This window comes from Platichthys flesus, chromosome 19 (assembly GCF_949316205.1).
Source record: "Platichthys flesus chromosome 19, fPlaFle2.1, whole genome shotgun sequence".
NCBI lineage: Eukaryota > Metazoa > Chordata > Actinopteri > Pleuronectiformes > Pleuronectidae > Platichthys > Platichthys flesus.
The window spans coordinates 15,446,743-15,472,292 of NC_084963.1; the positions used below are offsets into that span (position 1 = coordinate 15,446,743).

A 25,550-nucleotide genomic window follows, 5' to 3' on the forward strand; every position below is an offset into this window, starting at 1 on the left:
GAGCAAGTTGCAGGTACACAATGAAACACTAGTTCCTTAGTGCATGCCACTTGCGGGTACGTGCACAACTGCATCTGAATCTAAGAGGTCTTGATTGTCTGCATGAATGGTGACAACTTTAGGGCTGCTTGAAAAAGACACACAGCTATACAAAATACCAAGGTAGAGCTCCCTTATGTTTTTATGAGCAGTGTTTGTTGTTTCATTATGAAACAATAGCAGGACAAATTAGAATATGGCGAGCCACCACAGTGTAGATAATTAATGGGAAAGACTGCTTTGACATGGCGAGATAAAGCATTCGCCTTGGAGCAGGTAGGTACTCTTCTAGTTGTAATATTAATGTCTTTGGGTGTTGCACGGTTGGTTAACGAGAAAAGGCTGTGTAAATTGTATTTTCAGTGTTTTCTGGCATGTTGAAGACAAATTATATAAAGAAATTATAATAGGAACTTAGTACGTCTACAGTGAGCAGTAAAAATAAAACATCACACAAGAAAAGGTGCTTTGAGGTAGGTTATGGGGGCAGCCATGAAAGCAGACAGTTTGTGCCAGTGGCCTTGGAGCTGGGCCACAGAATTGCCTCTGGGAAAAGTCCATGGGTTGTCTGTGACTCATTTCTTCCAAGCAGGTAGGCAGTTAGTATTTGCTTCTGACACTGGAGAAAAAAGGGAGATCTGGCTCTGAGAGCATGCAGAGAGTACTGATTGAGTGACCCACAGGCTCTGCTCCGCCTGAGCTTATCAGACCAAGAGGCAACCTGTAGGTTAGGCCAGCCAGAGGAGGGACACAGCCTATGAAGAGAGGGAAACAGTCAATTCCCTTCACACAAAGCAGAGCAAAGGATCTATCTGTCCACACCAAAAGAGAGAGAATATCCAACCATGATAAAATTCTGTTCCAACCACCCAATGGATGAGGCAAGTCTTTAACCTTGACAACAATGCAAAGATAGTAACCAAGAAGAACCAATGGCTGCAATACATCACTATCAATTCAGTTCTGGTTTTTCCAATTTTTTATGAATTGAAATAGTCACGTGAATGTATGCATTGACAAGTTGAAAATTATGTCAGCTTGAGTCAAAAATCTGATACGTTTTCACTTAATTCATTTGAAAAGGACCAACGTGACATTGAGCCTAGCACAGTCACATCTGAATCTCAGACCAGAGAAGATTGTGTCTCTAACACAGTGGATGACAGGAGCTGAACATCAGCTGTAACTACTTTATCAAGATTGACAGTTTCATTTCTATCAAACCCACATGTTTTTAGTAACATTAAACTTGGTTTATAGTTTTGGGATCTGTAGGGCCGCTATATTCCCAAAGCTATTTGAACTTAACAGGGCATGTTGACACAAGAGAATTAGAAGCCCATAATGAAAAGTAAGCTATACTATTTCATACGGTAACATACTTAATACTATCCATGCTGAGGAAATTCCAATGCACAATTATACTAATGCTCCCTGGAGGGACACTGCTAACTGTTATTAATTAATGCATTTATTTGGAGGCCTGATTCTCTTTAATATTCTCTTTCTCTAATTTGAAGGTTGGGGCACTTTGTGTGTGTGTGGGTTTTTGTGTGTGTGTGTGTGTGTGTGTTATGCAATAAAGGCCATACAAATTCTTGGGTAGAAGGTAGGTAATATTAATTTCTCTTCACAACATTGGAAAGAACTGCTGAAAAGGTAGTTAAAACATACAATATATACACCAGTCTAAACTGTACAGATACATTTTACGTAAATGCTATTGCACCTGATGTTTGTTCACAAAAAGTCCAGTTCATTTCTTTGCAACAACAACCTGCTTCAACACCAGTGATATCAGTAAAGGACATCACTGACTTGAATTATTAGGGAGAATGAGAGTCCACAAAGGCACAACATTGGGATTATGACAGTCTTATCTCCATATCACACCACAGGTGAAGTATTGATTTTCTGCCAAAGAGCATCACAGTCAGGAGAGATGTGCCCTGCTAGTCACATAGCCATGCACACCCAGGGGCATGACGCAGGAGCATGGAGGAGGAAAAGAGGAAAAAAGCAATAACGAGAGTTCTGTGAGGTGGGTTGGGGTGGGGGGTGGGGCTGGTGGAACCAAAGGGGTCTTAAACCTGCAGTGAAGGTGTGGATGGGTAGGACACTGAGGGTGAAATCATGAAGTCTGTCCCTTTGTGTGTAGTTGAAATTTTTTCTATCTTTCCACATTATTGTAGCCACTTATATTAACAGCTGCTTATGTTAAATGCCTATACTACTGATGAAATGATCATCAGTGGTCTAGTGGCAGTGAAAGCGGTGGTCTAGTGACAGAAACTTGGACTATGGGCAGAGAAGATTTCTGGTTTGTCTCTGGTTCGACTCCACGGAGAGACATCAAAAGACGAACCTGGATTGATCTGTCCAAAAATCCAAGAGTCTCCTTACCCTGTCTAGTGCCCCTGAGCAAGGCACCTTGCTCCCCAAACATCTGCTCCCCGAGCGCCGTACATGGTCGCTCACTGCTCTGTGTGTCCTGCACCAGATGGGTCAAAAGCAGAGGTTAAATTTCCCTACCTGCATGAGTGTGCCTTTGCATGTCTGTGCATGTGTTTGGGACTAATAAATGCATCTTAATCTTAATAGAGCTGTGTCAATACCAGCATGGGAAATATGGCGAATATAAAAAAAAAAAAAACGATGTACCGATCTGTTATCATGTCTTTCAAAATTTTTTTTATAAGGCAATCACTTCTTCTAAATTTGCATACAACATACAAACAATAATTTCAGCAATTTTTTTCTTTATGCACTGGAAAGTTTAGATTTACGGGAAAGGTATAAAGGTATCGGAGCATCAGTCTTTGCTGGCAGCGCTTCATTTATTGATTGTCACAAAGTTCAGGGAATCAGTTCTTTGCAGTTATATAATCAATGATAGCATGAATAATCCGTTAAACCATTTTTTGGCAGACTGAAGATGCTTAAAGCACAGATTAAATCCCAAAAACAGTACAAACAAGAGTAAATATTAACAAAAGTTTCTCCTTGGGAATTTAATATCTCAGTGGAAAAAAGAAATATAACGGCACCTTACTTTTCTGCACCTCAGAAGCTGACGAGTTTGTCTCTTTCACTCCTCTCCGAAGGTCAACCAATTTACTGAAGGCAGGATGATACAATGACTGTAGATGAACCCCTGACTTGTTACTGCAGCCAACTCGAGGTCCCACATTGTAGGAGTGGGAAATCTTTCTGATTGTAAAGCAGCTTGAGGTGCTATTCAAATACAGCAAAAGTATTAAAGTCGTTAATCCACGGAGAAATGCACAGTTCATTTTGAGAAACAGTGCCTTAAAATTAGCTGCTGAGCCTTCATAACTTCTTGACACTACAATGGACTTCACTGCTCTTAGAATGCCCTCAGCACTGCCCTCGAGCATCGACCACCAGACCTTGCAGGATTTGGTGTTTACATGGATACATCTTTATTCAATATTTATTGAGGACTACGATACAGTCTCCTACAATCTTTTCCGCTTTTAAACTGTTGAATTTAAAACCATCATTGGATGTTCTATCATTTGTGTTGTATAATGACTTTGAACAGCTGTCTGTGGAGGCCAAACTTGCTTAATCACAGGGAGGAAATTCACCGCCTGCAGTCAGAGCTCTGAAACAATGATAAGCTGATTGACAGCTTTGTCTCTGCAGCTGCTGCGAGGGCAAAGCATATTTCATATATGCAGTCATCTACCTGATCATCCACCTTCTGATGTCCCCAATTTTCCCAGATTCTGTCGCTGTGCAAGCTTCCATGGCTGACCTCAACACACACTGCCGGTGCACCCGGAGGGTCTGACTGCCTCGGAAAGAAAGCTGGAAGCAAGAGAAGCAGGATCCACCCCTTCTGAATTGGACTTCAATTCTGCAACACCAAGGATGATCACCCCAACGCCACCAGATAATCTAAGGGTTTACATTAGAACCAGACCCAAGACTGTGGTGTTTATCTCCACATCAAATCAGGCCAGAAAATGTTCGTCTGAATTTGACCTTCTAATCAGCTCATTTCAGCAATGACTGACCATCTCCATCTGCCAGTGAGCTGTGGAACTCCCACCCTGGAGATCTGTTCTTTTAAATCTCTGACCAGAAATCACTATTACTATATGGCATATTCTTACCTTTGGGTGAAGAATGAATTAAAACACATGGCACATGGTGGAGAGGGCATGTGATGCATCATGTGTGTGCACTACCACCCATTGCCATTCTTAGTGAGAAGCCCAATTTTCAGCCATATGTTTGCTGAATGAAATCTTGTTAAAATGATTGCCTGTTGTTCCATGGTCCCAATCACCTTTACAGCCTAGCGAGGGGTGAGTGCAGAGTCTCCTACATTAACTTTTGACTGAATGTATCATCTGCCACTCACATACTTTTATATCAAATACAATGTATTGGCAATGTGAACTGCGATCAAACAACTTGGCAGAAACATTTTCTATCAAACTTGATCACATGTATGTAGCGAGAGATGCTCTATCCCTCCTACTGAAGTGTCCTATAGCAATATACTCAATCCCTATTACCTACCAGTGTTAAATTACAGAATCTCACATCACAGATACCTCTGTGATGGTTTCCATTTAAAAATTGTATTTACAGGCATCAGTAGATATCATTTTATAAAACACAGAAACCTAAAATTCTGGTAAATTGGAAGATGAATGATGTTAATTCATTACATTACATTAAGCTGACACTTTTCACCAAAGCAAATTCCAATTATTGCATTCATCTATAAGGGGCCTTTCGGAGTTGAGTATCTTACCCAAGGACACTTTAGAATGGGCTGGGATTCAAGCTACCGGCCTTCTGGTTGAAGAACGGCCACTCTACCCCTCAGCCACAGCCGCATCATTGTTCAGATTTATTCAGGTCATTCATTGGTAAAGCATAATGGAATCAATACATTGATAGAAGGATGTATTCATTGGAGGACATTTATGCTAGAGGAAATCATGAATTCATTCATTCACTATGCAGGGATATAACCAGAGGGATTCATTTGTGGCTCTTACAAACACAAGGGTACTAGTGCCCCCCAGTGTAGGGAATGAGTTGGGATATTTTGTTCCTAAGATAAATACAAAATTTGATTATGTAAATATGCTGGAATGTCTTTGTGTTGCTAATGTTGTGTATTTTAAGTAAACATACAAGAGTATATCATCGTTTCTGAATCCTCAGACATAGTCATAAGGATCATAGACTGTAGTAGTCTCATTACATTGTTAGAGTAATCAGGGTAATGATGTCATAAGTCATCTGAGACACGCTCTTGGTTCAGGCTAAGGTGGCTTTTTTTGCATTGACCCATTGAGATCATTATGGTTTAGTGTAAGTTCACAAAAATAAACTGAGAGTTAATATAAAAAAACACACATACAAGCACACACGTACGAACACACAAACACAATCTTCACGAGCATTTCATTCCATTAACCTTTTGTCTAACTGATAACACTCAGACACACACAGACACACACAGGGGAATGACTCATAGATTTACAGCATTGGATTAGCCTCTGCTTCTGATTACATCTCACTCCTCAGAAAACAAGATCACTACGGAGCACCTCAGGGTATCTATCAGTGTCATCTGAAAGAACGGTACGATCACGGTGAAGGTCATCGGCTTCATGACTTCATCCTCTTCAAACAACAAATTCACCAAGAGCTCTTCAAAATCTTTGTTATTATTATTGTTTACGTTTGTTTACACTCCTCTGACTCAAACGGGTATGCAACTATCGTAAGCGTTTGTCTTTGTGTCTATTTATTCATCTTTGAAAAAGAGGTTGTGTGGCTCGTCGCATATATATAAATAAATAAATGTATTTATGGAGCACTTTTCAAAAGGGTTCAGCTAAGTGCTATATAAATCCAGCAGTGACAGTAAAAAAGCACAATGTGTGAATCACACTCTAGTTTAAATTTTCCAGTTTGACAAGACATAAAGATTTACAGTTTTTTGTTGTCTACTTTTATTCATTTCATTGGATTTTAATAATGTCACTACACAGTCCATTACAGTTTTCATATTTCTATTTAAACAATGAGTGTATTATGTGTATTTCCCACTGATGTTTGAAATCAGGTATTCTGCTAACATAGATAAACTGTGACAACCATCTTCAACTCTGGACCGCCATAATGAGAGATATCCTCTTAGAACATTTACTGAGATTACAATTAAGTATTGAATGAGTCAAATAATGTAGTTTCATGCATATTTTTGGTTATGGAAAGTCCTGCTACACAACAACCCATTCAGTTGAATTCACATGGAGCAGCATTCTGATTTGATCGGGATGAGGGTCATTCTGAAGGGAGTACTAACCTGGCTTGAAGTGAGGGATGGGTCTGATTTTCCGAGATTCAGGGAGCACATGCGGACCAGGTTAGAGATCTCGGCCGATAGCTGCCATGCTGTGTGAGTCTGCGGAGGGTGTGTGGGTAGCAAAAGATACTTTCCTGCAGGAGAACAGCAGGGAGAGATGATTTAAAAACCCTGACTAAAGCACATAACCAGCTGCAGAGGTAGAAAGTTGTGCTGGGAAATAAATCATTATGTGATCATAATGCAATATAATTTCAGCAAAAGCAATACAACAAATGTAGAATATATATAAATATAATATTTAGCCATTGGGTAAGCACAGGAAGGAGGTAGAACACGTAATTTATCTACCTCAGATTTGTAAAATCTTTCGCTGTTTATCGAGTTTTTGTCATTCTCTGCCCATAAAGAGAAGTTTAAAACCACAACTTTCACTCAGGAGCAAAAAATATCTAAAATCCTATAAAATTATCTGGTAATAACTTAAAAGAAATAATGACATTAATCATGATAATTGATATCGACTGATAGGAACATTTATCTTAAATAGATTTTGGCCATATCATCTCATAGAATTAAGTCATATACAACCACTCAAGCACTATACTTGAGTAAAACTTGAAGGACTTAATTTGTGTATTTCCAATCTGTACCAATTTTTAGCTCAACTACATTTCAAAGTGAAATATTGTGTTTTTGCACTTGTTACTAGTTACTTTTCATATAAATATTTAACAAACATGAAAATATGTTCACCTTATAAAAAATGTCCCTTCCAAACTTCTTGGTTCAATCTAACTTCCCTCAGTGAAATTAGTCATGAAACTATCCATTATTTCATTCATTCATTTCGTTTCTTGCCTTTCCTGTCACATATCACAATGACCGAGATTGTCTTGTGACCCCCAACTTCCAAATCCCAGCGATGGATACCACCAGGCTAAAATACTTGAATCTATGTCAATGTATAATTAAATGTCCCAAAAAAACATAAATATATATATATGCCTCACTATAAACAATAATAGATTTGACAAATGGGAAGTGTATATAATAATACAAATATATATATATTTTTTTTTTTTTTTTGCACATTTAGGCTATTACGACACTACTGATGATCATTGTAATAATGTTTTTACTAAAGTAACATTTGAATCAAGTGGTACACATTTGGTGCATTTTAACATTAATGCAATGGCACTTTAACTTAAACAGAGGAGGTGTACATTATTTACACCAGTGTGCAGGTGTCAACAAGCTATTCAATTTTGTTTGTTCTAGAAAATAAACTGAACAACTCCTGACCCCCAAAAAGAGCAGGGACATGGGGACCGAGGAGATGGATCAGGTCGTAAAATGAAGTAGAAACATAATCTCAACTGTCTGCTCAAGTTATAACTGTAAATCTTAAGCCTCTGACCTCTAAACCCCTTACAGGTCAAAAGGTTAAATTAGGGCAGAGGAGAAGAAAGCCTATTAAGAGATCACTGACAATCCTAACTTTATATAACAGCAGCACCAGTACGCACCTCAAAGTCAATTAAAGATTGGATGCACCACCACAACAGCATAAACACAGAATTAAGAACACTGTTTAAAATATAATCTCCAAAGATATCCAGTTTCAGTTTCCAGGGCTGACAGGTAGATGGCACTAAGTGCACCCGCTAACGTAGACTGTGCTCAAAACACAAAGGGAATGTCTTATGCTTGTATGGCCTAAAGCTGGTATCTCCTTCATCCAGAGCTTCTAACTGGAAAGAGCAGATTTAATCGATTTACTGATGTGCAACTTGAAAAATCTAATTTTTAAAATGACAATATTTTAACAAGAGGCTGCTAGAGGACTGGGAGTGTGATGAAACTGGACTTTATATTAATAGAGCAGCCAGCAAAGTGGAGGAAGCAATCGTTATAGACGCAATTCCAACAACACGTCTATATGAACTTTATAGATAGAGAAAATAATGGCTTTTGTGGTGATGCACACGTGGTGGAGAGAGTGTCAGGCTGTGAAAAATAGAACTGCCTCCCATGTTGTATTTAATAAAGCACACCATATCAGTGTCAAAGCATTTTTTTGCTTGGCTTTAAATTATGATTCATGCTGTTTTGTGCCGTCCCAATTATTTCAGTAATTTTGCTGACACACAAACTGAGGTAATCTGTAGAAATTTCACCCCACGCTTCCTAAAGCACCTCCCATAAGTTGGATTGGCTTGATGGGCACTTCTTGTCAAGCTGCTCCCACAACAGCTCAAGGGGGTTGAGATCTGGTGAATGCACTGGCCACTCCATTACAGACAGCTTACCAGCTGCCTCCTTCTTCCCTAAATAGTTCTTGCATAATTTGGAGGTGTGCGTTGGGTCATTGTCCTGTTGTAGGAGGACATTGGCTCCAATCAAGCGCTGTCTACAGGGTATGGCATGGCGTTGCAAAATGGAGTGATAGCCTTCCTTATTTAAAATCCCTTTTACCTTGTACAAATCTCCCACTTTACCAGCACCAAAGCAGCCACAGACCATCACATGACCTCCACCATGCTGGACAGGTGGCATCAGGACTCTTCCAGCATATTTTCACCTGTTCTGTATCTCACAAATGTTCTTTTGTTTGATCCAAACACCTCAAACTTTGATTCTCCTGTCCAAAACACTTTTTTCCAATCTTCCTCTGTCTATGTCTGTGTTCCTTGACCATATCAATCAAATCAATTTTTATTGGCCAGTCTCAGGTATGGCTTTTTCTTTGCCACTCTGCCTAGAAGGCCAGCATCCTGGAGTCGCCTCTTCACTGTAGATGTTGACACTGGCGTTTTGTGGCCATTTAAAAAAGCTGCCAATTGAGGACCTGTGAGGAGTCTTTTTCTCAAACTAGAGACTCTGATATATTTGTCTTCTTGCTGAGTTGTGTACCGGAGCCTCCCACTTCTCTTTCTACTCTGGTTAGAGCCCGTTTGTGCTGTTCTCTGAAGGGAGTAGTACACACCGTTGTAGGAAATTATCAGTTTCTCCGCAATTTCTCGCATGGATTGGCTTAATTTTTAAGAACAAGAACAGACTGGCGAGTTTCGCATGAAAGTTCTCTTTTTCTGGTCATTTTGAGAGAAAATCGAACCCAAAAATGTGATGCTCCGGATACTCAACTAGCTCAAAGGAAGCCCAGTTTTATAGCTTCTCTCACCATCTAAACAGTTTTCAGCTGTGCTAACATAATTCAAATTCAAAGGTTTTCTAATCATCCATTAGTCTTCTAAGGCGATTAGCAAACATAATGTACCATTAAAACACTGGAGCGATAGTTGCTGGAAATGGGCCTCTATACACCTATGTAGATATTTCATTAAAAACAGTGTTTTTTTCGAAGTGACACCAAACTTTTGAAGGGTAGTGTATGAAAGTCAAGCTTCAGACTAAGCTAAGTAGCTTTGATAGGAAATCCCCACCATTCCATATCATGAGTGCTTTTATTGTTGTTAGATGATATATGTATTCTTATCAGGGGGAAAACCTCACTGACCTTTATTGTGCTGCCATCAGCTGGTTTCATGGCTTGATGGCAGAAAGGTTTTCATATCACATGGTAACGCTTTGATATTAAACGTGTTTTATGCAAGCAAACACTAACCATTTCATTTTTTTTTTTTAATCCATGGGTGTATAATTCTGGGTGCTCCTGACTGATCTGTAGATGATTAATTCAACAAAATTGCAAGGAAATCTAATTTAACAAAAACACACTAAAAACAGACAAAAATAGGTGTCCGTTCTGGACCTAAGTAAGTCAACCTCTGCAAAATATACTAAGCTGTTCTCCGCAGTTAGACTGTTGAGAACCAAGAGAACTGAAAGGAGACCAAACAGGATGAGAAGGGAACATTTTCCTCACTAGAGCCATCACTTCACATCCCGGCGTAAAGGAAATCTCTCATCAGACACTAGTCAACACTTCTGGGAAGTCAGATGTCAGGAGATTTGCGTAGGAGAGTTTCACATTCAACACAGGTATTTGCAAGGTCAGATCACTCTGTTCTCAACCACGTTTTAATCCTTCCTATATTGATGGTGTGAATTATACAGGAACAAATCAAATCTATACACGCAGTGCCGCTGCTGTCCTGTGTTTCAGGCATTTTTAATAAGGGTATCTCAGTCAAACTCCTTTAATGTTTATCGTGTAAGACTCAAGGCTTTGTCCCATCATTATCAATTCACATACAAACACTCTTTAGTCCTCACTGGTATTTAAAAGAGATGTCTTTTGTATTACATTTATTAAAGGCTGAAGAACTTGATGTCCTAACCACAACTTTTTTAAAGCATGTGGTTATTCAGTACTTTCAAAGCTGTCTGTATTCAAAGCCAAACAACTTGTGTAAATTCAGTATATTTTAAAAACAAATTAAGTTATGTTCAACTCAATACCACGAAGCCAACCCCATCTATTTCACATCCTATCTCTAACTAGAAACAAAGACATCTTGCTTTTATTACACAATCAAGACAATGGACTTGCGACAGGTTCATGCTTGTTTATCCATCTTGTTCTTTTCTTCAATTAGTAAAACCGTAAAGCACACTTTCAAAGCAGTATCTAATGACACCACAACCTTGAAAAGATCAACAATTATAACCAGTGAGGTGAAGGCCATCTGTATACACCTCACATGAAAACTAAACTGTATAGAAGCCATAAAGCATCAACCTGTCTTCTGAATAGAATCAAACAAAGCTGCGGTCACAATATAAATCATGTCATTCTTCAGAAACAGGAATGCATCTATGCTCATGGGAGCCAGACTCATATCCATATCCAGAGGGAGGCTGAAACTGGGCAATTCAATTATAAGTGTGTAGGAATTATTGGGATCTATTCATAATTATTTTTTTGTTAGTGTATAAATCTGAATATTGTATAACATTAAAACTCTCAGGGTTTTCATTAGCTTTGAATGAATCCTTATCTACAGAGGAAGCAGGTCCACTTCCATGAAGACCACCATGTTGCACTGCATGTTTCTACAGTGGCACAGAAGGGACAAACTTTGACTTTTCTGAGGTCACTAATTCGCTGACTGCAGTTTAGTTCCGGAAACGGGCACCATTCTCTCTGGATGAGGACATATTGTGACGTCCTATCATTTTAGTTTGTTAATTTCAGTCTCTTTGTATTTTCTGTTTCCTGTTTTATTTTGTAGTCCTACTTTCCTTGTGTGTTTCCGTCTTTACTTCCTGTTGTTGATTGTCATGCCCAATCCTCATGTGTTTCACCTGTGTGTAATTGCCCCTTCTTTTCCTCTGTATTTAAGCCTCTGTGTTTCCCTTTGTCCCCTGTCGGTTCGTACTCGTTGTTGTGCTAGTGGTTTCCACACGTGGCAGATACGGTTTGTTTGTTACAGCTGTCTCGACCAGCTTCTCCTGCTTCCTTGTTCTCCGTGGGCTTTTTCGCCAGAACTTACCTGCTTGTGTTTGTGTTTTGATTTTGTCTTGTTTAAAGCCTTTTATTATATTAAATACCTTTTTGTTAAAATCTCTGCATCCTGGGTCCATCTCCTCCCTCAAACCGTGACACATAACTGAAAAATCCCTTAGAATTATTAAACCCAACAAATCGTCTCTTTTGTTGCCACTGCAGCTTCTGTAGTCTTTATTAGGATTGGTTTAGCATGCACCCAGGGAAATTCACAGACCAATTGCATGTATTGTAATTGCATGATGCTACTGATCATATAAAGTTGGCTGCAATTTTAAACCTCACCACTAGGTGGCAATACATTCTACCCACTGGTTCTTTAATTACTTATCATCTCTTTTCATTTTGAAAGGAAATTTGAAATTAATTGATTGGTAGGTCGCATCTATTTGCAAAATGACAAATCTAAGTTCTCTGCACACTTTACCTGACGTGCAGCACCCTCAATGAAACACACTGTTTCATTAAAATAATAAAACGTCCGATAAACACATCGCACCTGGTAGCGCTCATGACGTCATTCATCCGTGCCTGTCCATACCAGCATGATGATCTCAATACATTGACATGTCTTATTTGAAATATTCAATTTAAATTATTTTGAAGCAGAAACTTTCCTTGTTTCATCTTTTCTGATGCACATCACTGAAAAACTAAAACACTAAGTCAGAACTGTTTTTGTTGTGTTAACAATGGGATATTAATTCATCCACACTTGCTTACTATATTTAGCAATTTTACCCTCAAGTGTTACTAAAGGCTATCAAAACGTGAAATTATTATCAGTATCAGTCATGTAGGCATGTAATTATTGTTATGAGAGAATGAGAGACAATAGTTTGAGGTCTGTGTGTGTTGTAACCCATGGCATGTACTTTTCAATTTGTAGGCAAGCATGGTTAAATCTACACTTCCCAACCGATCAATAAGTATGAGAGCTTATGCCTGCTTATATTTTGAGCGTATTTCTTTTAAAAGCATAGGAATTATTTATAACTCAGCCTAAACGAATGACATGAAAATATGAATATAACACATTTCCATGACTTCTCCAAAACTTTTTGGAATTAATTTTTGTTTTAAAGTACTTTTCCAGGCCTGGATATAAACATTTTACAATTCCATGACTTTTCCAGGTTTTTCATGACCGTAAGCATATTGTGCTTCACTTAAATCTTATAAAGCATGAGGATCAGCCAAGAACATTTGGATCATGACCAAAACATTTATTAAAAAAAAAAAAACTGCTGCTATAATAGCAACTTTGCTAACCCCAAATGTGTGAGGGTGTGGCATCGGTTGGTCATAAATATGTCAGTTTGACAGTCTAAAGCAGCCCACATACACAAAGTAAAAAGTTAAAAACCATATGTGAAACTTACCTGTGAGACCGCCCCCAAGGCTCCTTCTTCGCACATTTCTTCCATCTTCACTAAGATGTTGTTTAAATTTGAGAGCAGGACTTAACCCATGAGTTATCTCCGGGTTACTGGACTTATGAAAGGACAAGGAGGAAGGGTAGAGGATGTGGTCCAACTAAAGAAAAAGACAGAAACAATAGTAATTGCAGTGGGTTGGGATATCGTTGTTGCATGGTTTTGTAGCATGATTCAAGATAGTGGACATTTGTATAAAATTGTTTCACAATCGATACTGCCAAATTATCTATTCTTCCTTTAAGTTCTTCCTCGATTTCTTGATTTATCATGTTGTCTGTAAAAGCATCTGACAAACAGAAGGAAACAGCCCTGATATATTTAACTGACAGCAATGCTAAGTTGAGGAGAAATCACTAATCAGGTATCAGGGGAAGTGTCAGAAATTTAAACAGGGTAAAACAAATATAGGGCAAGAGGCTGTGAGAGTCTTGTCTTATGAAGGGAGCATTGTGTTACAACTCTGAGGAATACAGCTGCAAATCTAAAAACAGTAGGCAACCCAGAGGGCAGGGCTCAACTTCTAAAGTGATCTCAGAGGGGGATTCCCAGGGAGTCCTCCATATCATGTTAATACTTATAGCTTAAAAAGAAAAAAAAAGAAAATAATGAGTTTATCAGTTTCTCTCTCAAGTGAAAACTTGTGAGGTTTCCACACTCAGGGTTGCAGGATTTAAGAAGTAGGCCAGTATTCAAAACCTTCTGTGACAGTAATCAGTATAAATTAAAAAAAAAAAATAGTCTGAAAGAGCAAAAGATAGAACATAAATGGTAAGACAAGTAAAGCGCAATGCCTACATAAAAGGACTATGCCAGGTTAGACATCAAATATTAAAATACAATGCAGACTACAATGCATATATCCAGCCATTATTTTTCTAAGAAGATAATGACCTTACATGACGCTCAGACCACATAACAAAGCCCAGCGGAGTGAGGAAGAGGCACTCCCAGAGAACACAAAGACGCATAAATGGCTCAGAGCATGAGGTGAAAGGAAATAACCTCTACCTCTCTACGGGATGATTTATGGTCCCTGTGCCATTAATGACAACCAAGAGCTTTCTGTGAAGGGTGGCTACTCTTCGGCAAGAACGAAGAGATGGTATTAACATCTGTCCTGAGAGATCTGATCACAAGTTGATCGCATTAAGTTGTGTGATCACATCTGGTATTAAAATGTGTCCTTAATGTGTCTCCTGTGATCATGAATGATCAGCTCTAAAGATCTCAGGACCCTTACATGCTACAACAGTGTTGTTCGTTTTACTGAAATATATTATGTACATTAATAGAAAGAAGAGATATTACTGCAGACACCGACAATCCTGGGACTGAGCTCAGGCTGTGCTCTTACATTAGTAAGGGAGAAGAAACAGGGTCTTTAGCAGGATGGTGGAACATGTCTAAACAGACATCAACTCTATTTATACTGAGGTAGCACAGGCAGTACATTACGTGGTCATATTTTAATTTGACCATGCAATGTTTAAATGTTTAAAATGTACAGTATGTATTCACAGAAGACATTTGCTTCATTATATAACAGTGTTAATTTTTGCAGCTATTTTTGATTTAGTCTTAGTCTTTTGACGAAAATGCATTTTTATCCTTCTTAGTTTTAGTCTAGTTTTCGTCGACGAAAACTAAATTACATTTTAGTCTAGTTTTAGTCACATTTAATAGCCACATTTCTTTTTCTATAAAAACATATAGCTGCAGCCTAATATCTTAAAAATATATATTTAGTTTTAAATGTGAAAACAAAAAGTGAGAGCAGGTCAGACTGGAGGCGAACACAGAAACTGCAGCTCGGTACAAACCAACTGCAGCTTCTTCTCTGATCAAGAAGCTGCGGCACTGATCTCTGAGCAGCTGTGACCAGAGAAACTGTGTTTTCACTGTTTCCAAAGTTAAGAAACAGCCGGCCACAGAGCGGCTGCTCCAAGTGAACGAGCTCTGCTTTCACTGTGTCTCTCTGAGAGAGTGCGCGGAGCGCTATCTGGGAGCACACACACACACACAGAGAGAGAGAGAGAGAGCCAGAGACTCACTCGCCCGCTCCTGATACTTCATGACAGCCTGATACGATGTTTTAAAAATTATTGTGACTTAGTCAACCACCAACATTTTCGTCTCGTCAACGAAAGTTAAAATAGATTTAGTCGTAGTTTTTATTTTCAAAGATCCGTTTTTGTTACGTCTTCGTCTTGTCTTTTCTGTCATGGAAAAAAGTTTGTTAACGAATATATTTCGTTATAGTTTTCGTCAACGAAATTAACACTGTTATATAACATGCTTTACGACTATACTATAAAAAAAGGTTTCTGTGCAGAACATTATAACATATAGCAGCACTAACCACAAAGTATTTTAGTGAGAAGGGCATAAACTTGGGATTTGCAAATGAGCTGCTATGTAGTGGTAATTTATGTAACGTGTCAAGATGCTCAAAAGGCAGATATACTAAGCATTTTAAACTATGTGTGTTGGTCTCTGCCAGAACTGAACTTTAAATATATCTATAATATTGAATACTGTTTGTATAAAAATACTTTAAAACATTAACTATATTCCGACAGTCAAAGGTTATTGTTGATCAATGGCTAAGTAAAATAAATGAAACCAAAATTGCAAACCTCTATCTGCAGTTTAATGCATTTATACCTTATAATGTCCAACAAGAATTCTGCCTTTCTCAAAAAGACAAACACGTTCTCACACCCACAACCTAATGTTGAGCCAGTAGACACAGAGGAGGCAGAGATGGAGAGCTGCGATAACCAAATGTCCATATGCATGTTTGTTTCAAATGATGTGGTGAAGCCTTATTTTTTCCACTTTAGATAAGCCTACAATATATAAACATTTGCACAATTAAATCATATGAACATGTGGAAACCAAGAACTCAGAACATAAGTGCTAACAGGATATAATCTGGTAAACTCCTGCGTCACCAAGTCGCATTGTTTACAGCCACAAGCATTTGGTTACAAACAGGTCATTATGACCGGAACACCTCTGATCATATTAATACACAAGCAGTGTGTGCCATGACCTGATGGAGGATATCGCTCCATCTCTACATCACAAAGGAAGTTGAAGAAAATTCACAGAAGGCCTGCAGTGCTCCATGTATACTGTGTTTAAGTCAGAGATATTTTAGTCACATTTTCATCAAAGCTTTTGAGTTTAAATGATTGCGCACAAGCTACAAGATGATATGCCCATATCAATAATTACTGGTGTGAGAGTTAGTTGTGCACTGCAGGGTCAAAGTCTGAAGTTTGGAGACTTGTGTATTTTACGTCAGAAATTGGCTTTCACTTGACAACGCAAACATGGAACAACCAATAATCAATACCTGTAGCCACTTTCTCACTGCCTACTTAGAATGAGTAACACAGCATGTATAAAGAATGTGAATCTAAAACACAATCGCTAACACAACTCTATATACGTTGTGATCCATGAAGAAGACAAAAAGCTTGCCTTCGCCATCCTGACAAAGCAGAAATCAGTGGAAACTGGAGGGCTGCACAAGCTTGCCAGAGTTTCATCTGATGTTGGACTTGCTGAGCTTCAACATTATCATCCAGTTATAAACCATCATCTGGTCGATCAGAACCCATGCAGAACATTCAATGTATGTTGAATGTTCTGCATTCAACATACATTTGAATGCAGAACATTCCCAGCACAACTTTCTACCTCTGCAGCTATTTATGTGCTTTAGTCAGTGTTTTTAAATCATCTCTCCCTGCTGTTAACCTGCAGGGAAGTATCTTCTGCACACCCTCAGCAGACTCACACAGCATGGCAGCTATCGGCCAAGATCTCTAACCTGGTCCGCATGTGCTCCCTGAAGAAGAAGCATGCAGTAACTCCGTTATTAAAGGATATGTCAAATTTCTGCCAGTCCAGTACATTTGCACTGATTTTGATAGTGGGTGTAAGCCCTTTAAAAAACAATTTGATTACATAGAAAAATTGCAGGGAGCCAATCAAAGTCTGCTTGCTGTATGCACTGTGGGTAACACACACATTGCAGTTTTTGGCAGCAGCCATTGCCCTTTCACCTACCACCATTTCTCTCACCCTGCAGCAGAGCTACTGTGTGCAAGATAAAAACCTGACCTGCTGCCCTTACCTCCATCGACTGTTCCACCCTCAGTGGACAGTACCAACAATCCTCTGTTGTCAAAGCAAAGAACAGACAGCAAACATGTGAGACAAAGATGATGTAAAGCACAACACGCAAAGTTATCTGAGTTTACCCACTGAAAGATTGGGCAACCGTAACCTATTTGTGTGTGACAAATACCGTTTTATTATTATATTATATGTTTTTGCTTTAACACCATAATCATTTTTGAGAATACAGATGCTACCCTTTGTACATTAGACTGACAGTCTGCTGCTGTTGTGGTCCAAAGTACCTGGAGCACAATATGCATTTCGCTTGAAACTCAGCCCACTCTCACCCCATTCAATATTCCCTGCTACTCTAATGTTCATAAAAGAAAGGTTACACTAATCAACTAAACTTTAAAATGAGAATAGACATTTTTTGCCACTAAAGCCTGAAACATGCTTCTGCGTTTTCACGGGCCCGTAAGCGCAAGAGCCCTTCCGGGTCCCTTACGTGCTTCTGTATCCCTCCTTACGTGCTGACGGGTGTCGACCCCCTTTTCTAAAATTTACGGCATAGCTCCGCAAGCTCACTCAGCCCGCAAGGCTGTGATTGGTCTGCTCTACATCCCTTCTGGAGCTGCATTTCCGGTTTCATGCCCCATAATACCGGCAGAAATCACGGAAGATTTAGAAGAACGAATATGGACCAAATAGAAGAGCACTTGGCAGAAGATATCCGATAGTATGATCACTTGTATAACCTGTCACTGACTGGCGGATTTGTCCGCCAGAAAAAGGCTACGAGGAGCCGCAGTGGCTATGTAAATAAACAATCGACGAAGAAGAAAGAAGGCGTTTTAAGGTCGTCTCGACAAAAAGCATTACTCCGCCTAGTGTTCTGGCGCGGAATTGCTTTGTAAGACGCGCAACGGTTGGGGAAGCATGAATGAAAACGAGTCTTGCGCCACAGCGGCGTGAAAAGACGCAGACGCAGTCTCAGAAGCATGTTTCAGGCTTTAGGGGCAGCAGACAAAAGTTGTGATAAAATATTAACTGTTACTTTTGAAGTTAGTATGGTGACATTGTGTGCATTTATTTACACATCCAGCAGTTATGCAGCAGCATTATAGTTTTAGTTATTTTTGGTAATCCAGAAACACACTATTTTAGCTCTAATTTTGGTCTCCACCTATTGATCTCTGTGAGGCCAGGAGATGTTGCAGATTCTGCTGATACTTTCCTGTAGGTTCCTCAATACAATTAACACTGTTCACATTGTGATTTGATAAACATAAAATATTGGTTAAAGTAGCTTTAATAATCATTAACTCTAGATAACCTTAGGCTTCCAGTGAACGTTGTAAATATGAATTAAAGGCTGTTGGAGTAGAAAGAATGAGTGGAATGGAGATAAATAGAGAGCCTCATACAATAAAAGTGAATTAAGTCAGAGAAATAGAAAATTAGAGTATAGTGAAAATAAAGAACTAAAGAATAACAAAAGTTAGTCAAAGAGCCAGGGTGTATGCCAAGAGTCACAGAACCATTAATGGGAAAAAGGGAAAGGGAACCGTTCTAACAGTGTAGATAAGACTGATCTGCAGAAAGCAGAGCAAACACTGAGGTTTTACCTCTGCTGTTGACCTTTACCAGCGAAACAACAAGACAAATGTCCGAGAGTTTGGAAAAGACACTCCACTGCAAGATGAGAAACTTTTTTTATATACCGGTGTATACACAAGCATGCACAGCTACCCAAACAAACTGACAAACAAAGGGACAGAACAGCAGGAAGAGCTGTACATACTTCACAGGCTAATACAAGAATGAAAGAGCAAGGCTGCACTTAGGGAAATGGTCCCCAATGTCAAGTAATAAATACTCCATTGGTTCAAGCCAGGAAAAACTATGTGGTACTCACATACTTGTATGTGGTCCACGCACTGAGACCACTAGACTCAATTATGAAAACAACCCAAGTGCTGCTTGTAGTTGAAAACTGTGTTTTCCTTGAAACTATGTCAACATATTATGGTTATACTTCACCTCCTCGCATGGTTCTGCTTTACATGTCAAAAGGTTTGGGTCATGATTTCCACATAAAAAAATAGTAAATGTATATCATCAATACAAAAGGGAAAATTTGTAAATGTATGCACACCCCAGGTTATTAATTCCATTTGAAGCATTTGTGTTGACGTGTTGTAATCATTTCACTGAGATGGGAGAAAGGAACCTTTAATGAGTATAGGAACATGATCATTAGTCTGTTAGCGGTTGCTAAGATACATTGAGTAGCCATTTACCATAAAACAGGAAGAGACATCATTGGGTAATACTCTCTGTCCCTGCCATTGTTTCTCCATCATACTCTTTTCTACACCCAACAACTTGGAACAACATTCAGTGGTAATAATCATGTCACACTTTTCACATGTGCCTTCTACACACAACTGTAGAATACTAAGATATAACAAGTTTTAAAATTACACCAGAGACAGTGCTTGCCCCCTTATCTCTCTTCATCAAGTTGAGAGTAATTTGACATGAAGCGCAATTCGCGTATGGTGCTCTCTCCGCTGCCTCATTTTGGTGGAAAGGTAACAGGTGAGCCTGCGGATTTCTGATGTCTGATGTGCTTCTAGCCTGTATATCTTTTAATTCAAACAGGTCATTACAGTTCAAATGAATGTTTGAAATAAATTAAACAAAAAAGTAACCGGCCAATTCACAAGGCGCAATTGAACGCATACCACCCATTTTTCAACTTCTGCTTTGCCATTATTGATGACTAAGTAATGAGTCTACCAGTATATGTCGTGCCTTCAAGCATTGACCATCTTTTTCAGAGTTGGTTTTTGGATTCCTAGCAGTGATTCATTCTTATTTATCAAAGCATACTGGTTCAAATGAATTTACTACAACAACTTTGCCTCCTAAGTATTTTTTTTGGGAAGATATTGGGGAGGTAGATCTCATCTTATGTTCAGAATTAAAAAGTGATCCTGGGCTTGAAAAGGTTGGTGACCACTGCCTTACAAGATGAGTAACACACTTAATGCAGACCCATGCACACTGATTCAGCTTGTGAAGAAATCCAAAACCTGACCTGCCATGCCTTGTTAAGGTCACTAAGCTACAATTGGCCAATTTTTGCTTGGGGAGGGGTTTAGTAAACTGTCAGCTGTCTGAAGACGTGTATGAGGATTTTTGTTGCTGCTTCTGTAAACACTGAAAACCATCGGAATCCTTCCTTTTTAGACATCAACATGACTCCAGAAACAAACACATGCTGTAATAATATAATGCGAATGGTCTTGTGTGATGCTTGCTGTATATGTTAGTGAACTTTGCTCAGTGAACTCTCGGGATTGAGAGCATGTTCATTGCTCTTTTTCTCTGGGTCAACAGCAGTAGAACAAACTATGTTCTGGCTGACCTCCTCACCCAACATCTGTCTTTTTCAACTCTCCCCTAATTTATATCTGCCCTGAATTCCTCTTCCCTTGCCCTCTACATGGAGGACAGATTTACCCATGAGGAAAACAGCACACTTAAAAGTCTCCCGGGAAAAAATCCAAATAACTCTTATGCTATCAAACGCCTCCAAGGGGTTCTTCACATTTCAGCCAACCGAGGAAAACTTTTCTTAAGGTCCTTATTTGAGCCTGGTCTTTCTCTCCCAGAGGGATTTAGTTTCCTGTGTTGATATGCAGTATATGTTATTTACTTCTCTTGTTTCATACAATTTACCATGATGAGATTTATTAACTTCAGCATTAATAATTATTGAACCAAGTTTTCCTTCTATTAAATAGAGTGCCTTGTTGTATACGTTCCATAAAATCCGATGCACAGAGTCGCCTTCGGACAGGGAACAACCCCCAGAAAAAAACCAAAAAAATGCGTCATTACAGAGCTGCATAACAGAATGATCACCAGGGTTGTGTTTGTGCCTAAATTCAGCATTTAACCCTAAACAGTTTTAAAGAAATCTGATATGAGCCCAAATAAACAGCTTGGGTCCGCGAATGTATCCTGAAAGTTGGCAATTCATTAGGTACACTTATGTACAGGTTACCATGTTCAATTATTGTTGAATTCTGTTACGCCGATTGTTTTTTCTATTATAAATACTTTATAAATATCTGTGAGTATACGAGAATAAAAGGAAAGCTTCTCTCTATGTAATATGCATGACTGTTCAACTGCAGCATAAACTACATCCTCCAAAATAAATCATACAGCTTAATCAAAACCTTATATTATAAGGTGCACGTAATAAACTGGAAACTGAGTAAATACTGGCATCTTCAATTACTTATTTACTGTTATCTTGAAGTTCGTTATTATTTAATTATTTAGAAAGAAACATTTATATTACTTCACATTCACAAGGTATATAACACTATAAGGTAGAGAGATTTTAGATGTTTATTAATGCACACTCGTAAATTATTATTTCATTATTTATAACGTTTCATAGGACATATTTTAAATAATTTTAACGGTTTTACAATATTGGCATTCATTTAACTGTTCATATAGCAGCATCTACTTATTGGTTTCTACGAAAGCTGTTACATACTTTAAATTCTACAAAGAACTTAAAAGAACTAGATAACCATTTAATCCTTGTTATGTATCCAATCAGCTATGTCAACATGTGGAGTGTCTTACCTTGCTTCCCTCTGATGATGTAGACTGAACCAAAGTCAAGTTTTGACCTAGAGACATTTTTTTTTTGTTTAGGTACAAACAAACTTTAGCTGTTGTATCCCATCAATTGCTCAGTCATCACAAACAGGCGGATTCAACCCAGACATAGACGCATACAAAAGACTGCACAGAGGAGTCAAAAATCAACGATGGATCCAAGAAAGACACCGGCCACAGAGGGAGGGAAAAAAGTCTTAACCAGATTGTGGTAATCCTCTTAGCCGTGAAGCATACACTGACACTGGATGTCCCTCTAATCACGCTGGTCGGCTGCATGCTTTAATAAATGGCTGCTTATTCAGGGGCACACAACAGGGTTAGAACCACTGCACAGAGACAGAGTTAAACATTGTCAGACTGAAGCAAATATTGATAGTCAAGCACACACAGATGCAATGCCAGACAGTTGGCCTTCCAACTGCAGGGGATCAGACTGTTAAGATGCTATGATATAAAAAGGATCTAGTCAAACTGAAACAGATGGTGGATAGAGGTATTCATTTTACACTTCCAGATCAATTTGATGGTTTAACTCTTTTGTCAATGATTATCAGCTCAATTCAAATCGTCAAGTTCACATTTATTTCTCCATTGATCCAACATCATTATCCACAGAGCAATGTAATAAGCAAAGCGCACATTAACACTGAGTGACCTGTAACATCCCAGTTTGCCAGTTGAGTCACTGTTTTCTTACACAATAAAAGCACGCCCAACCCCGCAACAAGCAAGGGCTAAGTATTTCTCTTTAGATGATATACTTTCACTTGTCTATCTTTGTCCCAGGTTTGGATGCACAAAAATTATTGTTGACACAACTCGTAGTAAAAGTTTCCCAAAGCAGAGTATAGCTTCTTAGAATGGTGGAAATGAATCACAATCAGCCACTGATTCACCACTCTCAGTGATGTATAATTAACAACATGCAGAAAATTAAAATGTGCTGTTTGTCAAAGACATAAAGGACAGAGTTATAGGAGAAAAGTATCTGACATGTGTTAAAAGATGCAAACACAACTAAGATCAGTGGCCACATTTAACCTGACAGTCGTTTACAATGTTCAGTCACTTTAGGACACAAAAAAACTGGTCTGCTCTCTATTGAGCAACACTGTATGAACAAAGATTAAACACCAGGTCTGGTTACATGGAATACATAATTAGAGAACGGTTAACTCTATTAAAGATGGATCTAAAATGACTTCCGTGCCTGCCTGGACTTTAATTGGCCTCCATTTATTTCATGAAAACAATTTCTCCTCATCATACAGCAGAGACACTTTTAAACAAACAGCAGCGGTGCTTGTATGATGAAGTGAATGAGTGTGTCTTTGATGAGATAAATAAGACTCCTGCCAACACACCAGCTCAAATTCAACAAAACGTTCCAGTGGGTTTAATCCTTTAATCATGTGTGACAGTCAGTTTGCCAAGTGTCACACATAGTTATTCCTTACATGAACAACAAACATAGGGAAGTTATGAGTAAGATACTTATTCAAAGTCATTTTCTTAAATCTATTCATGTGGACAGTTATCTGAATATCGGATAAAAAAAGAAGGTTAGAAAGAACTAAACATTCAATAAATAATGATAAATAAAAGCAACATAGATTTGATGGAAAGTACAGGGATAGCCATCTCTAATCTGTTAAGTACTAAACCTTGGGAGCACCAAAAAGCTGTGAAGACGACATTAAGTTGGTGATTTATTTGGCAACTGTTGTTTTACACATCCAGCAGTTTCAACAAAACATTATCATTAATTTGGAGTTGTGTTAAAAATAATTTGGTGAATGTAAGTTCAATACTGCTCTCCTTCTTGTTTGGCATTTGGTCTCTTCAGATTCCGAGGAGAGATCTGGTTCCTCAGCTGCTAAATGCTCCTCTATGTCAGTCTGTCAGAGCAGGTAGTGTACAGAAGGTTTTTTGCTGGTAATAGCATTGAAAGACATAGACGGTAGGTAGTCAAGTTCTTTCCCACAGCCAAGCTAACGTACTGCAAAAGAGTCTGACTGAGGAACTCAGCACACAGTGAAATTATGCATGGCAGAATCTTTTTTATTTTAAAACATAATCCAATTTAAGAATAACACTACTTTAAAAAAAAAAAATGTTGTGTTTTGTTAATGCCGCATAGACAGCACATTACATTAACCACATTTTGCCTCTCACCCTACCACTAGGGAAGTGGTTCTGTTTGTTTTGGTGGTCACACTGTTTACCGAAGGTAATCCAACTTACTGTCAAGTAGCTACTACACCAATATCTGCAGTCATTGCCAAGAGTGAAAGAGTGAGAGCCGAGCATGTGGGAAGAATAAGAAAAGGTATTCTCTGTCTCTGTCGTTCTTGCTGATTAATGCCAAAGTGACCTGCCCACAAGCTTATCACATGTCGGTGGATATACAGGCAACAAATATCATACATTGTTGAAATAATACCATTAGGCTTAAGGCTGAAACCCACAGGATGAGTCTGATCTTTAATGATCTTCTGTGGGAAACACTTTTGTTATTTCAGCAACAAATATAAAAGCAAGAAAATAGAAAATGGAGGGATTAGACCGAACACAACTGGCAATTATTGTACTGTGCCATCATAGGTAGAAATATGAAAGTATGGTTTATAAATTAATGATTATGAGAGGATATAAAAGCAAAGGGATAAAGATAAGAAATCCAATTGACAACAAGCTTGGCAAGTAGTGTGTCAGTCTCAATGTGTTGGATTCAAGTATTACTTGAAATTTACAGCTGTTTGTAAAAGACCTACAAATATAATTATCTCTCGTTATTATAAACATGCGTGTATAGTTATTATACAAAAGTTATAATAAAGCTCATTGAGTTAATCAGACTACAGTTGAGATAAGCTGATGAGTTAACTGTTTTGATAAGCAATTGATCTTTTCAGTCAAAAGTGTAAAATACTGTATCTGCTATTGCAGCTCCTCAAACATCATGACTTGGGCTTGTTTTAATAATATATGATTGTTGGTTGAAAAAACAATACATTTTAGGATGGCACCTCAAAACCACCAGTCACACTAACAGAAAACTAAAAGATGATTGACAGAAGCACCCTACAACAACAATTATGAGTGCCTTTTTACAGGCTGGCTTCTGAAGGGCAGGCTGCAGAACAAACAGTTATGTTTGTAACTGCCCACCACACTGGACTGATTTAGATGTATGGGTTGAACAAAGACTCTGCAACGCCGAGTTCTGTGAAGACAAGTATTTTGGCTAATCCCATTGAACTCCATAGAACGAGATGCACTCACTAACACTCTGAAAACTTAAACAGACTCATTGTTTAACTGCACAACAGCGAGACAAACGTCTAAGGTAAGAGTTCCCTGAGTAACCATAGTGTATTG

At 38.5% G+C, this 25,550-nt stretch overlaps 1 protein-coding gene across 4 annotated transcripts in view; it reads right to left on the bottom strand.

The window, feature by feature from the left end:
• mast4 (microtubule associated serine/threonine kinase family member 4) overlaps window positions 1-25,550 on the bottom strand; it is an 89,180-nt gene that overhangs the window by 59,458 nt on the left and 4,172 nt on the right. For all 4 annotated transcript variants that reach the window (XM_062412642.1, XM_062412641.1, XM_062412643.1 and 1 more), the window contains exons 2-3: window positions 13,262-13,415; window positions 6,404-6,537 (exon numbers count right to left, since the gene is read on the bottom strand). In XM_062412642.1, the coding sequence (XP_062268626.1) occupies window positions 6,404-6,537; window positions 13,262-13,415 (288 nt within the window). The remainder of the gene's footprint in view (window positions 1-6,403; window positions 6,538-13,261; window positions 13,416-25,550) is intronic.